This window comes from Strigops habroptila, chromosome W (genome assembly GCF_004027225.2).
Source record: "Strigops habroptila isolate Jane chromosome W, bStrHab1.2.pri, whole genome shotgun sequence".
In the NCBI taxonomy this organism is placed as follows: domain Eukaryota; kingdom Metazoa; phylum Chordata; class Aves; order Psittaciformes; family Psittacidae; genus Strigops; species Strigops habroptila.
In genome coordinates this window covers 36,075,470-36,089,156 of record NC_044301.2, presented here as the reverse complement: position 1 = coordinate 36,089,156, position 13,687 = coordinate 36,075,470, and the positions used below count along the sequence as shown (strand labels likewise).

The 13,687-nt window shown below is 44.6% G+C and overlaps 1 protein-coding gene across 1 annotated transcript in view; it reads right to left on the bottom strand.

The window, feature by feature from the left end:
- Window positions 1-12,700, bottom strand: part of LOC115619024 (ras GTPase-activating protein 1-like) — a 134,492-nt gene extending 121,792 nt beyond the window's left edge. Inside the window, exon 1 of the mRNA XM_030511040.1 lies at window positions 12,071-12,700. Within this exon, the coding sequence (XP_030366900.1) occupies window positions 12,071-12,537 (467 nt within the window). The 5' untranslated portion in view covers window positions 12,538-12,700. The remainder of the gene's footprint in view (window positions 1-12,070) is intronic.
- Window positions 12,701-13,687: the final 987 nt, after the last annotated feature.

Here is a 13,687-nt window from a genome sequence, read left to right as displayed (position 1 = left end):
GGAGGTTCTTGGAGGGTGTGGAAGATAACTTCCTAACCCGGCTGGTTAGTGAGCCGACTAGGGGAGATGCCTGGCTAGACTTCCTATTTGCAAACAGAGAAGGACTGGTGGGTGATGTGATGGTCGGAGGCTGTCTTGGGCAAAGCAATCACGAAATGATTAAAGTTTTGATCCTTGGAGAGGTCAGGAAGAAGGTCAGCAAAACCACCACCTTAGACTTCCAGAGGCCTGTTTAGGATGCTGGTTGGCAGAATTCCGTGGGAAACATTACTGAAGGGCAAAGGAGTCCAGGAAGGCTGGACACTCTTTAAGAATCAAATCTTCAAGGTGCAGGAGCAGGCGGTCCCCATGTGTCGAAAATCAAACCAGCAGGAAAGAGACCAGCCTGGCTAAACAGGGAGATATTGCTGGAACTCAGGAAAAGAAAGAATCTATCACCTGTGGAAGGGACTGTCACCTCATTAAAAGTATAAGGATGTTGTTAGGTTATGTAGGGAGAAAGTTAGAAAGGCAAAGGCACAGCTGGAACTTAATCTGGCCACTGCCATAAAAGATAATAAAAGGTACTCCTTTAAATATATTAGCAATAAAAGGAGGGCCAAGGAGAACCTCCATCCTCTGCTGGATACTAGTGGAAACCTAGTGACTGAGGATGAGGAAAAGGCTGAGGTACTTAATGCTGCCTTTGCCTCAGTCTTTAATAGTTACACCAGCCATCCTCAGGGTACTCAGTTCCCCGAGTTGGATGGCAGAGATGGGGAGCTGATCAAAGTCCCCATAATTCAGGAAAAAATGGTTAGCAACCTCCTGCTCCACTGCAACATATACAAGTCTATGGGACCACAGGGGTTACACCCAAGAGTGCTGAAGGAGCTGGCAGAGGAGCTTTCTAAGCCACTCTTCAGCATTTATCAGCAGTTTAGTGGGCAGGTCCCCGAGGATTGGAGGTTGGCCAGTGTGACACCTCTCTACAGAAAGGGCAGGAAGGATGACCCTGGAAACTTACAGGCCTTTCAGCCTGACCTCAGTGCTGGGGAAGGTCATGGAGCAGATAATCCTAAGTGAGATCATAAAGCACGTGTGGGATAATGGGGGATCAGGCCCAGTCAGTATGGGTTCATGAAGGGCAGGTCCTGCTTGACCAACCTACGATAAGGTGACCTACCTGGTTGATAAGGGAAAGGCTGTGAACATTGCCTATTTGGACTTTAGTAAAGCATTTGACGCTGTCTCCCACAGCATTCTCCTGGAGAAACTGGCTGCTCATGGCCTGGATAGGTGGATTCTTTGCTGAGTTAAAAACTGGCTGGATGGCAGAGCCCAAAGAGTGGTGGTAAATGGCATCACATCTAGTTGGCAACCTGTCACTAGTGGTGTCCCTCAGGGCTTGGTATTAGGGCCAGTGTTGTTTAATATCTTCATTGATGATCTGAATGAGGGGTTTGAGTGCAGCCTCAGTAAATTTGCGGACGACACCAAGTTGGCTGGGAGGGTTGATCAGCTGGAGGGAAGGAAGGCTCTGCAGAGGCATCTGGACAGGCTGGATCGATGGGTTGTGGGCAATGAATGGTATGAGGTTCAACAAGGCAAAGTGCCGGGTCCTGCATTTAGCCCACAAAAGCGCCATGCAACGCTACAGGCTTGGGGAAGAGTGGTGGGAAAGCTGCTCTGCAGAAAAGGGCCTAGGGGTGCTGATTGACAGCCAGCTGAACATGAGCCAGCAGCGTGCCCAGGCAGCCAACAGCATCCTGGCCTATACCAGAAATAGCATAGCCAGCAGGGCCAGGGAAGTGACCATCCCCCTGTACTCAGCCCTTGTCAGGCCACACCTAGAATACTGTGTTCAGTTCTAGGCCCCTCACTACATGAAAGACATTGAGGTGCTGGAGCGGGTCCAGAAAAGGGCAACAAAGCTGGTGAAGGGTCTGGAGCACAAGTCTTATGAGGAACGGCTGAAGGAACTAGGGTTATTTAGTCCGGAGAAGAGAAGGCTCAGGGGGGACCTTATCGCTCTCTCCAACTTCCTTGAAAGGAGGTTGTGGCGAGGTGGGGTTGGTCTCTTCTCCCAAGTAATAAGTGATAGGACAAGAGGTAACGGCCTCAAGCTGTGCCAGGGAGGTTCAGATTGGATATTAGGAAAAATGTCTTCACAGAGAAGCTAATCAGGTATTAGAACAGACTTCCCAGGGAAGTGGTGGAATCACCATCCCTGGAAGTGTTCCAAAACCGTGTAGATGAGGCCCTCAGTGATATGGTTTAGTGGTGGTCTTGGCAGTTCTGGGGTGATGGTTGGACTTTATGATCTTAAAGGTCTTTTTCCAACCTAGTTGATTCTATGGTTCTATAATTCTATGAACTGGTAGAATGAATAGTTGAATGGTCTGAAATAGTATAAAACAGTAACCGTATAAAAGTTGGGGGGTTGGGTTTTTTTTCCCTTTTTAAGAGGTTCTAAGAGCACTTGGCAATGCTTGTGTGGTGGGTTGACCCTGGCTACATGCCAGGTGCCCATCAAAGCTGCTCTATTGTCTCCACAGAGAAGGCCCTCAGTGATATGGTTTAGTGGTGGTCTTGGCAGTTCTGGGGTAACGGTTAGTCTTGGTGATCTTAAAGGTCTTTTTCCAACCTAGTTGCTTCTATGAATATATCTACTGTAGGTAGGTTTTTTGTTTTAACAAAACAATACTTTGACAGTATTTGGTTAATACCTTTTGAGTTCAACCATTTCAAACTGATAATCACTGCTTAAAGAAACACCATATGGAAACATGAATTGTGTTGGAACATACTGGAACTGCTTCTGCCATCTTAATGCAATGGTAATATATGTCTTGCCAACTTTAAGACTTTTATTCAAATACATAAACAACTCAACTATTTGACATAGCACTGGTTTACTACTGAAGTATCATTCATTAATTTTGTAGACACTTCCATAACACCATTTCAGACTGCCATTGATCTCTGGCAGTGAGCTTTGCAGATAGGGTACCACCTACCATTAAGCTACTGCATAAACATGCTACTTCTATACTCAAATGTAAAAGCACACACTGAACAGACAATCATTAAGTCAGTCTCGCTCAGGATTGTGGTGCTAGCATTGCCTTACACAGTATTTGCATGCCCCCTGCACACCAAGGATAGAAATGGAACAGAGGTAGGACGTGTGATGATTGGTTAACATGACCAGATAGCGCTTCCACAACTCAACAATTAAATAAGACAGCCCAATCAGGGAATTCTGAATTCCCCAAGCCCATCAGCTGGTCACTCATCCTAAGAAGCCATGCCCTGCTTCCCACCACCCTGCCCAATAACCATGGTTATGTAAGCCTTTGCACTCACAGATATTAAGTTTAGCCCAATATTGGTAAATTATTGGATATATTGTTGGTTTGACCTGGATAATCATACCACTGAATTACTGGATGTGTTGTAATAACACAGATAATTGTACTACTGATCTGTATTTACTACCACACCTATATTTAGCAACAGCTTGTGCTTATCCCTGAAGCTGTTGCTCTGGCACCTGCTACCATATCCTGAACCTATAACTTGGCTGTGCCACCTTAGGCCCTTACAAGGATCAAAGATAAATATCAAATATACTTTGGGATTTTGAGTATTTTAATTAAAAGAATTTGTTACATATTCACAAGCTCCTCCCACTGCTAGAAAATTAAAGAAATCACATTAAAATACATTCCCATTTTCCTGAGGTACTTGGAAAAGAGAAGAGAAACTTAAGTGTATTAGGTGTTCGCTTATAATAGTAAGGTGACAGATCTTTGTTCTGGTAATAAATCAAGAGTTCAATTCTATAAAAGCAGATGACATGACTACAAAGGACAGACACTTCCAAAATAAAACATCAGGACTGAAAGGATACAGCTTACTATTAACACACTGCTAATTTAAATGACTTAACTGAGAAGGGTAAAAAAAAGACTGTATTAAAATAGATGCCTGAAAGATGAAAAAAGTTTCTGATTATTTTTAATTAGCCAACAACTTTTTTTTTTTTTTTTTTTTAAATACAGTCACAAAAAGGATAAGTTATAAAGAAAAAAGTTAGGTAGATGGAGGTATAAGTTTCTGAATAAATTTAAATCTATTTCACTGCTTAGATGTCTTTATATTAAAGTATCTACAAGAGCAAATACTCAACTACAGTTATGCTGGTCCTGCAAAGACTTCAATATCCCTTTTGTCTTAATAAGGTAAGTAACCTCATCGACCAATACAGGAAATTAGGGCCTTCATAGTCTTCCCCCTAGAACGTATTTTTTGTCAGAAATTTTGTATCCTCTTTTATGAAAATTAACCTTCATGCTATCACGAGTTACAAGACAATACTCTGACAGTGAAATCCACTTACATTTGTGAAAGTAGAATCGTAGAATGGTTTGGGTTGCATAGGACCTTAAGATCATTTAGTTCCAACCCCCCTGCCATGGCAGGGGACACCTCCCGCTAGACCAGGTTGCTCAAGGTCCCGTCCAACTTGGTGTGAAACCTTGGACATTGAGCTTGTCTCAAATGCCGCTTACATTCCCTAGGAAGCAGGTGTGAGAGTAAGAACAGGAAACTGAGCTGGTCTCAGGCACCATTTGCATTTGGCCATGGGAGGCCTTGCAAAAATTATCGCAAACAAAGCAAGCAACAAGGATTTTTAGCTCTTGATACTGTGTAGGCAGGATTCTTCTGACCCCCTTGTTCAAAGCTGATAAGCTTCCACAGGACTGGGAAAAAATGCTTAACTTGAGCAGACTCAAAGGATGGAGTCAAATAGCAGACACCACAATATGAGGGACAACGACCACCCAGAAGACTCTCGCAGAACCCCAACTTTGGGACTGTGCATGTATTCACTAAACTACGCCCATCATTATCATAGTAATGCCTCTTTACACTTCACATGCAAATTATGGATAATACCCCAAAGAACATGAACATAAAATGGCAGGGCTCAGGTCAGAGGGTGAGCTTCCACCACTAACAATACCCTAGGTGAAGAGGACCACTGAGAAGTCTCTGGATCCACTGGTGGTGATACTTCTCTTTCTCTCCCTCTCTCTCCTCCTCTCTTTTATTGAATATTGACTAGCTCCAAGTAAAAACATGTGGCACGGGACTTGCTTATCCAGTTAAAGTAATCTTCATTGAGTTGTTGTATCTAACCACATGCCTTGTATTTTGTATTAATAAATCATAAAACTGGTTGGTTGGTGTTGTTTCACCTTAATTCAGTACAAGGGTATCACAAACTTAGTTGTTGGTCCCAAGAGGAGGGAGGTCATCCTAAGCAACTCCTTTCAGGTGGCAACATTAAAAATTGGTGTCACAGACAGGATACCCTTGCAATACTGAACCAACCAGAAGAGACCAGGGTCCTTAGCACGACCCCTTCCTTGGGAAGTGCCTGACAGGAGCAGAGGCAGTGGATCTTGTGAAGATCCACACTGGGTATATAAATTCAGAGTAGGCTGAATACTTTGCAGTACTCCTTTTGCATTGTGTGACAGTTGTTGGCTAATCCCCTCCTTGAAAAATTGAAGGGCTATAAAACTCAACCCTCTCCCCTCCTGGCATGACTTGGGCCCAAAAGAATCAGCATGAGTCTCAGGCAGTGGCAGATAGGATCACTCTTTTGGCAAAGGAATGAAAACTGCAGTGGGGAAAGGAAAAGCAACAGTCTGTGCCATTTTAAGGGCTGCGTTAATTTCTGCCAAGAAGGAAAAGCAAGTAGACAAAGGGACAATTGAGTCCCTGCAAGAGGTAAATAACTCCTTGCAAGAGCAGATAAATTTGCAAAGTCAACTCACCACTGAACATAACAGTACTCAGTGGATTCACACAATCTAACCAGACTTGCTAGGAGAGAATCCCGAGGTCTGAATTGGAAGAAAACAGGCAAGGGTCTGATGATAGGATAGATCTGGCCTCAGACCTAGATAGCAAACCAGGAATCTTGAGTTTGGCAAAACTAGCCAGAAAACAGGCATCTGATCTGAAACCCATATATCCAATTAAAGAGTTAGAGGATAGCAGGAACCTCTTTTATCCTGGGGATGGGGAGGTGGAAATGAGCCCCCTGATTAAAACTGAAACCATTGATAATGGTCAGGGGGTGTTCAGCAACATACCAGGCATACTATCCCCTATTCCCCTACAGATTTGGCTAATACAGGAAAAATACTCCTGGGACTCCCGAGAGACTGAAACTGAGTACATGTGGAGGGTCTCCCTCACTGGGGGTGATTGTACTCTGCTGAGCAAAGATGAGGCTAGAGGATATTGGGGACCTGGAGCCTTCCTAACCACAGATGATAACAGGGAACCACAGTCCTTGACCCAGAGGTTAGCATACTGGGCAGGAGGATTAAACCCAATGGAAAGAGGGGACCCTTTTTCTATTAAAACACCTACAGCAGGCCACATTTTAGAAAGCGTGCACAAAACTGCTCATCTCCAATTGATACATGACTGTTTGCTGCTTCTGCAAACAGCCCTCCCCGATGCAGTATGTGGCAGACTCTGAGAGGTTCCATCCTCTAATCAGGGGACTCCCCAATGCTTTAAAACTATATGCTGTTCAGCTACAAGGCCAGTTGAAAACTCCCAGAGGCAAAGGGGAGGCCCCTCTGAAATGACTTGGGGGGAGGTGGTACAAGAACTAATTACGGAAGGTATATGGGATTCACTGGCCAAGGGAAACAAAGCATAGAACAGAAATGAAAAGAGTCAAGGAAAGTGGGAGGTAACTTAAACCACCACAACCCCCACATCCTGGGAAACTGGCACGGGTGTCAGATAGTAGAAGACAGTTATTATGGGCAGAGGGCATTTCAAAGGCAATTCCCAGAGAAGTAATGGACAGGTTACCCACTCCTAACCTAGAAGGTTTGGTGAGAAGCTGGGACAGAATAAAGGGAACCCCATCTTCCTTGAACCCTAAAGATCCTCCCTCCCTTATCCCAGGAACCTGGAATAGTAACCCCACACACACACTGAGAAACCAATTTGATGGATTAAAAAAACCCAGGAGCCAGGAAACAACCTGTGCAGTCCATTTTAAGTGAACCAGGGGATGGCCAGTGGGTCTACTTAAGGAGGCTCACAGAAAACAGCAAAGGAAACTCATTGATAATGTTCCCTCTAGGGCCCTTTAAAACTCCAGTTACCTTCTTAGTAGATACTGGGGCCCAGATGTCAGCTCTCCAGAGGGATGTCGCTGATAACAATGGAATAGTTGCCAATAAGAAACCTATCCAAGTTACTGATGTTTTCAGCAACTCTAAATCACAACCAACAGCTCAAATGTTGACTGCCAGGTGATGAATCTCCTGTTATAACCACAGTGATACTGGGGGATTTACCAAACATTATGGGGCTTGCTTTACATAAAGGCTGTGCCTGGGTAGACTCAGGAGGAAAAGAGTGGATGTTCAGGCTCCCCAAAGCCTTGCTGAGACTGCTTCAGTCAGCACTCCCTCTTCCAAAAATAGTCAGTATCAAACCCTACGCTCTGCCATTAGGAGCAAGGGAGGGAAATTACCCCTATAATAACCGAATTACAGGAACAAGGGATAATATCCCCACTCACTCACCCTATGACTCTCCTGTGTGGCCAGTCCATAAACCAAATGGAAAGCAGCAATTGACAATTGATTATTGGCACCTGAATGCCAATACAGGTCCCTTAACAGCTGCTGTGCCTAATATAGCTGAACTAATTGCAACTATACAGGAGCAAGCCCCAAAATTTTAGCAACCATTGATGTTAAGAACATGTTTTTTATGGTCCCCTTGCAGGAAGCAGATAGAGATCACTTTGCTTTTACATGGGAGAGTGTGCAGATTCGCATTTAGAGGGGGAGGAAAGTCGCGGTGCTGGAGGCGAGAGCTTTAGCTCCATCGCGAGGCGAACAAGGAGAGGTGCTCCCCTAAGCATTCAAAGCTCCCTTACGCCAGGGAGTAGGGGTGGAGGGACCAGTGACTATTAAGGTGCCGTTTTCTGTGTCAGATATACGAGCCTAGAAAAAGTTAGCTGGGACACATAGGGAAGATCCTGAGAAAGTATCTCAAGTGATGGAGACGATTATTAGAACAGAAGCTCCAGACTAGAACGATTTACAAGTAATACTGGATAATTTGGTAGCATATGATGAGAAAAGTCTAGTGCTGGCAAAAGCAAGGGAGGAGGCAGAAGGGATCCATGCTCAAGGGACACAGACCCTAAGTAGATACAAATTTTCCAGCTGAAAAAGAATTGGGGAATCTCCATCTGCCTTTTATGAAAGGCTTATGGCAACGACTAGGAAGTATACTGATATGGACCCTGAAAAAGAAGACTATACAGCACAATTATATTTTCACTGGACAATCAAATTCAGATATTAAACGCAAGCCGCAAGAACTGGAAGGGACCAATTCTCAGTCTCTCAAACTGCTGGAAACAGCCTAGAGAGCATACAATAACAGAGAAGTCAAAAGGGAGAGGGAAAAGAAGGAAAAGAATAGGGAAAGAAAATTGTTGGCTGTAGCTATCACACAAGAAATCGGGGGGGGGGGACGACACAGGACGGGACAGCCCAGGAAAGAAAGGTCAGAAAGAAGGATTACATGGAAATGTTTGTGAACAGACTCCATGGGTTCTTTTAGAGAATGATCAGAGTGCAATTTGTAAACAGAACAGATACTAGAAGAGAGAACGCCCTCAGAGTCAAAATACTGAGGATTTAGTAGAATGTCAGGACAGGCAGTCAAAAATGATGAAGACTGAGGAGGACTGGGGGAAGATTTGAAACCCTCCCCAACAGAGCCCCTGGCTACAGTTAGGTTGGGGAATGATAAGGTAAAATTCCTTGTAGATACAGGAGCTACCTATTCTGTTATAAATACTTATAAAGGGCAATTAAGCAAACAGCTTCAGGCATTGGCACCACGGGGCAAAAAGAAAACTGGGCTTTCTTTCAACCTTTAAAGTTGGCAAACAGATGTTGACCCATCAATTTCTTTACATGCCCAAGTGCCCCGTGCCATTATTGGGTAGGGATATACTGAGTAAATTACATGCATAAATTACATTTAAAGAAGAAAAAATTCAGATATATACTCCTGATGAAAAGGCTGTGGAGGCCCAAGTTTTTCTATTACAGAAACCAGCCACTGAGCCAGATATACCAGAGGAAGTGGAGAATGCAGTCACCCCACTAGTATGGGCTACTGGAGTACCAGGACGATCACAAAATGCAGAACCAGTAACTATTCATCTGTCTGGTAAGACAGAAACACCACCCTATAGAACTGGAAGCAAGAAAAGGACTAGAGCCTTTAATTGAAAATTTTATTGAATACTTTGGGACAAAAATGGACTATATTTTTACCTCACATGATAACAACCATCCTGGAACAGAAAAGCAGTCACTGACTTTCCCCAAGCAGGCTGTTAAAATATCAGGCCATGCTTTTGGAACAAGAGGACATAGAATCGAAAGCAACTAACCTTTTGAAAACAGCAGTGTTTCTGACAACCAATCCAGAAGCAGGAGGGCTGACTCACAACTGTTAATAGACTGTTGAGCATGTGTAGGTTGATATGACAGGAATACAAGCTACACCTCTGAAGGATGTGAACTGTGAACCGTGAGCTGTTTGTGGATGGTAGCAGCTTCGTGAAAAATGGAAACTGGAAAGCAGGATACTAGACTTCATTTGGACACAGTAAATAGACAAGTAACCTTAGGTCTACTTTACATCCTGTATGGAAGAAGAGTCCTATTAGAGCTAAATATTGGGGAAAAGTGAAAAGGGATGTGGATCTTGAAGACAATGAATGGGCAGGGCCCTTTTATGCAGTGGAATTCGGATGGGGCCTACAAAGCTTTTTATTACCTGGTCTTATGGCTCTGGAAAATAGAATTTTGACAGAAAACTTGGCAAGTAGAAACCTTATCTAAGGCTACCAAAAAAGGATTTCAAATCATTAAGAAACAAGTACAAGAAAATACAAAACTGACCCTGCAGAACTGATTAGCATTAGATTTGCCACTAGTAAAGGAACAAGGAGTTTGTGGATACCCAAAACTAGAAAGAGAACACTGCTGTGTACACATCCCAAACGTTACCAAAGATTTACAAAAGCAACTTGATGAAGTGTGGAAAATAGAAGACTGCAGAGCTATTAGAGAGGCTGCCGAAACTAATTGGCTAAGTGAAATTTTGCAATCCTTTGGGGGGGGGGGGGTGTCCTAAAGGAATGGTTGTCCACCTTAATAGAAGGTGTAATAATAATTTTAATAGTCAATGTTTGTATAGGATATTGTCCTGGTTTCAGCTGTAACAGCTATTTTTCCTACTTCCTAGTAGCACTGCAGTGCTGTGTTTCAGCTTTAGTCTGAGAACAATGCTGATAACACACCAATGGTTTAGTTGTTGCTCAGTAATGCTTACCCTAGTCAAGGACTTTTCAGTCTCTCATGCTCTGCCAGTGAGGAGGGGCACAAGAAGCCAGGAGGGAGCAGAGACAGGACACCCGACCCAAACTAGCCAAAGGGATATTACATACCACAGCACATCATGCTCACTATATAAACTAGGAGGGAGTTACCCAGAAAGGATGGATTGCTGCTCAGGTCAGGCTGGGTATCAGTCGGTGAGCAATTATATTGTTCATCACTTGTGTTTATTGTTGGTTTGTCTTTTTTTCCTTTCCCCTTTTAGCTTTATATTCTCTCCCCTTATTTCCCTTATCATCATTAGTAGTATATTTGTACTTTAGTTATTAAACTGTTCTTACTTCAACCCGTGGGGCTTACATTCTTTTTGTTTCTCCTCCCCATCCTGCCCAAAGGGGGGTGGGGGGCAGTGAGGGGGTGAGCAAACGGCTGAGTTACCAACTGAGAGGGGACTAGATAAACAGTAGTGGAAGTAATCAGGGAAATAGCTAAATACTTCCCAAAGGAGAAATTGATACCAATTAAACTAGTATTTCATTGTATACAGAGACTTAGCCATGGACAAGGCTACAAGGATTCTCAAGATAAGGCAGGCATGCAACAAAAGAACCAGATGTCTTCTCTCAAATCAATGTAGGCCTTCCTCCTGTTGATAAGGCCTGAGAAATAGGTAAATGGCTGCAAAACAAAACAACTCGAGGAGCCTCTCAGGGTCTTAAATCTGCCCAAACAAGAACATGTAGTTAATTGCAAGACTAAACAAGCATTCCAATGTCCTTAACTAATGGATTTCCATAAAAGGGTAAAATGAGTGGGGGTATTTCTCCCTAAATGACCACCACGACCCCCAGAGACCACTCAAAATTCAGTGCCTGCACCACAGCCTTATCTACCAAAATTACCATATGCAATGACCAACAAGAATTGGGTGGGCATTTTGCAGAATTATAATAAATATTCATATAATAAAGGTATATAAACTGTAAACTGTCTCTTCGCTGTGTCCATGATAGGCAGAGTGATCCCCCATACACCCAGTACTGCAATAATGTAGGCTTCTAACCTGTCATTTTGGTTGGAGAGTTTATTTCCCCAATTTCAGCGACACTACTAGGAAGAAAGTTAACTCTATCCCAGCCAAAACGATGACACAAGTCTGTAACCTTTTTTTGTTAATCTACACACTTCCTAGAGTTAGTTCATTGTGAATCCAAAGGCTGTGTTTGGAGCACTTGCTAGTTACATGAACCCTAGGTACCATTTTCTGTTTGGTGTTTGTTTTTCGGTTTTATTTCACAAAATATAAAGACAGAACTGCTCTGGCTCTAGTGCAAGATTCTTTATATAGCTAGCACTATAGGGATCCCGATTAACCTAAAGGAAGGATAATAAAAGCCTTATTGAAGGCTCGCAGTTTCTTTTTTCAACTGCCTCTTCTCCCCAAACACAACCCAATTAAAAACTTCTACACTTCCACAGGAGTTCGACACATACTTTCTACTGAGAAAAGGCGGGAGCCTGACGCTGCGGCGCCCACCCTCCCCCCGGGGAAGCACTCAGGGGCAGCAGGTACCCGGCAGGGCGCGGAAGCATTGATTACTCACTGGTTCGTGGGGGGAGCGTTGAGCGGGATGGCCACCTCCTCCTCTTCATACTCCGGCCCATCCAACGAGTCGCCTTCATCCACGGTCCCCAACCCCGCCGCCAAGGAAGGTAGCTGTGGCGGCAGCAGGGAATAGGCAACAGTACCGTGTTCAGGTGGGGGAAGCACCCCTCCGGACGCCTCCAGCTCCTGGCCCTGGCCAGTTGCTGTCACGGCGCCACCGCCTCCGGACACGAGAGGAGCAGGTCCCGAGCCTAGCGCCAGAAACCCCAGTGCCGAACACAAAGCCGGACCACCGGCGCCCAGGCTGTCCCCGCCAGAGCCCACCAGAAAGGAGCCCTGCGGCCCCAGCTCCTTGCCTCGGCATAAGGTGGTGTAGTGCTCCGACTCAGCTCTACCAACGGATCCCACCATCCCGGCGGAGATAACCGAGCCACCCTCCTCAGCGCCGGCCTCAGCCGCCATCATGGTGAGCCTCACCCCCTCCTACCTCCCGCGCGCCGACCGCCAGGAAGGTAGCAACAACTGCCCCCCTCTCTATGCCTTTATCTGCAGGGAGCGGAACTGAGACGAGGATAAGATTCCTCCAGCAGAGTCGACTTCCTAACAATAACCGTCTAGGCGCCTAAAACAACACCGAAATCTCCAACACTACTGCTTTATCCTCCTGCGGCCGCAAGGGGAGCAACTCCTACAGCGATCCAGCTCCACGCATTACCCCACCCCCGAGAGCCAGTGAGGGCGCGTCACTGTATGGGCGGGGCAAAGAAGAAAAGAGGGAGGGAACTAACTAGTTAAAGACAGAGAAAAGAGCAGATTGGTAACCTGCACCTGGCGCGGCGCCTTACGGAGCACGAGGTAGTCGGGAGCAAAGATGGTGGTATGTTCTCTGCTCCCTCCTGATGGGTGTAAGGGATACATCAAGAGAAGAATAAGGAGTCTCCCATTATCCCCATCTCGGGGGGACCCAAAACAAACAAACAAACAAGCAAACAAAAACCAAAACAGCAATATAATGCCATAACAACCAAACAGGAAAAGGCTGATCTTCCCCAGTTAGTACCAAAGTTTATTCCTCTCCCGAGTTAAGGCATCAAAGAACTGCATGAGCCTTTTGCACTATAAAAGTGTGAAGCAGTAAATGCATGTTGTTGGGAATACCTGGTTTTGATAATAGAGTAGCTTGTGAGACAGAGTGAGGTTTAAAGCTTTATTCAAATAAAGGGAGATCCCCACCAGGCACACTTGATTCAGGGTTCTCAAATTTTCTTAGCATTAACACTGTATTTATACCTGTCCTGTCTCAGGGTCCCTCCCCCTTTGTCCTTTGTCTTAGATACTCAGGGGTTACAGCTACCTAGTCAACCTATTCTGCTTGCACAAGCTGCAGGCTACCAAAAAGCGGAAATCCAGCAATACTTAGTAGTCATATTGCCATATTGTCTGCAGGAGTTATTTTCCATGAGTAAAGCAATTTCTGTGCTATGCTTAGTGGTTATACTGCTACATGACTTGCAGAAGTTATTTTCTGTTAGTACAGCAGTTTCTTGTGTTTATTCATTATTTCTGATAATATTTTTGGCAAGGCCACAGCTTTTCCCCACAACTCTCTCCTCTT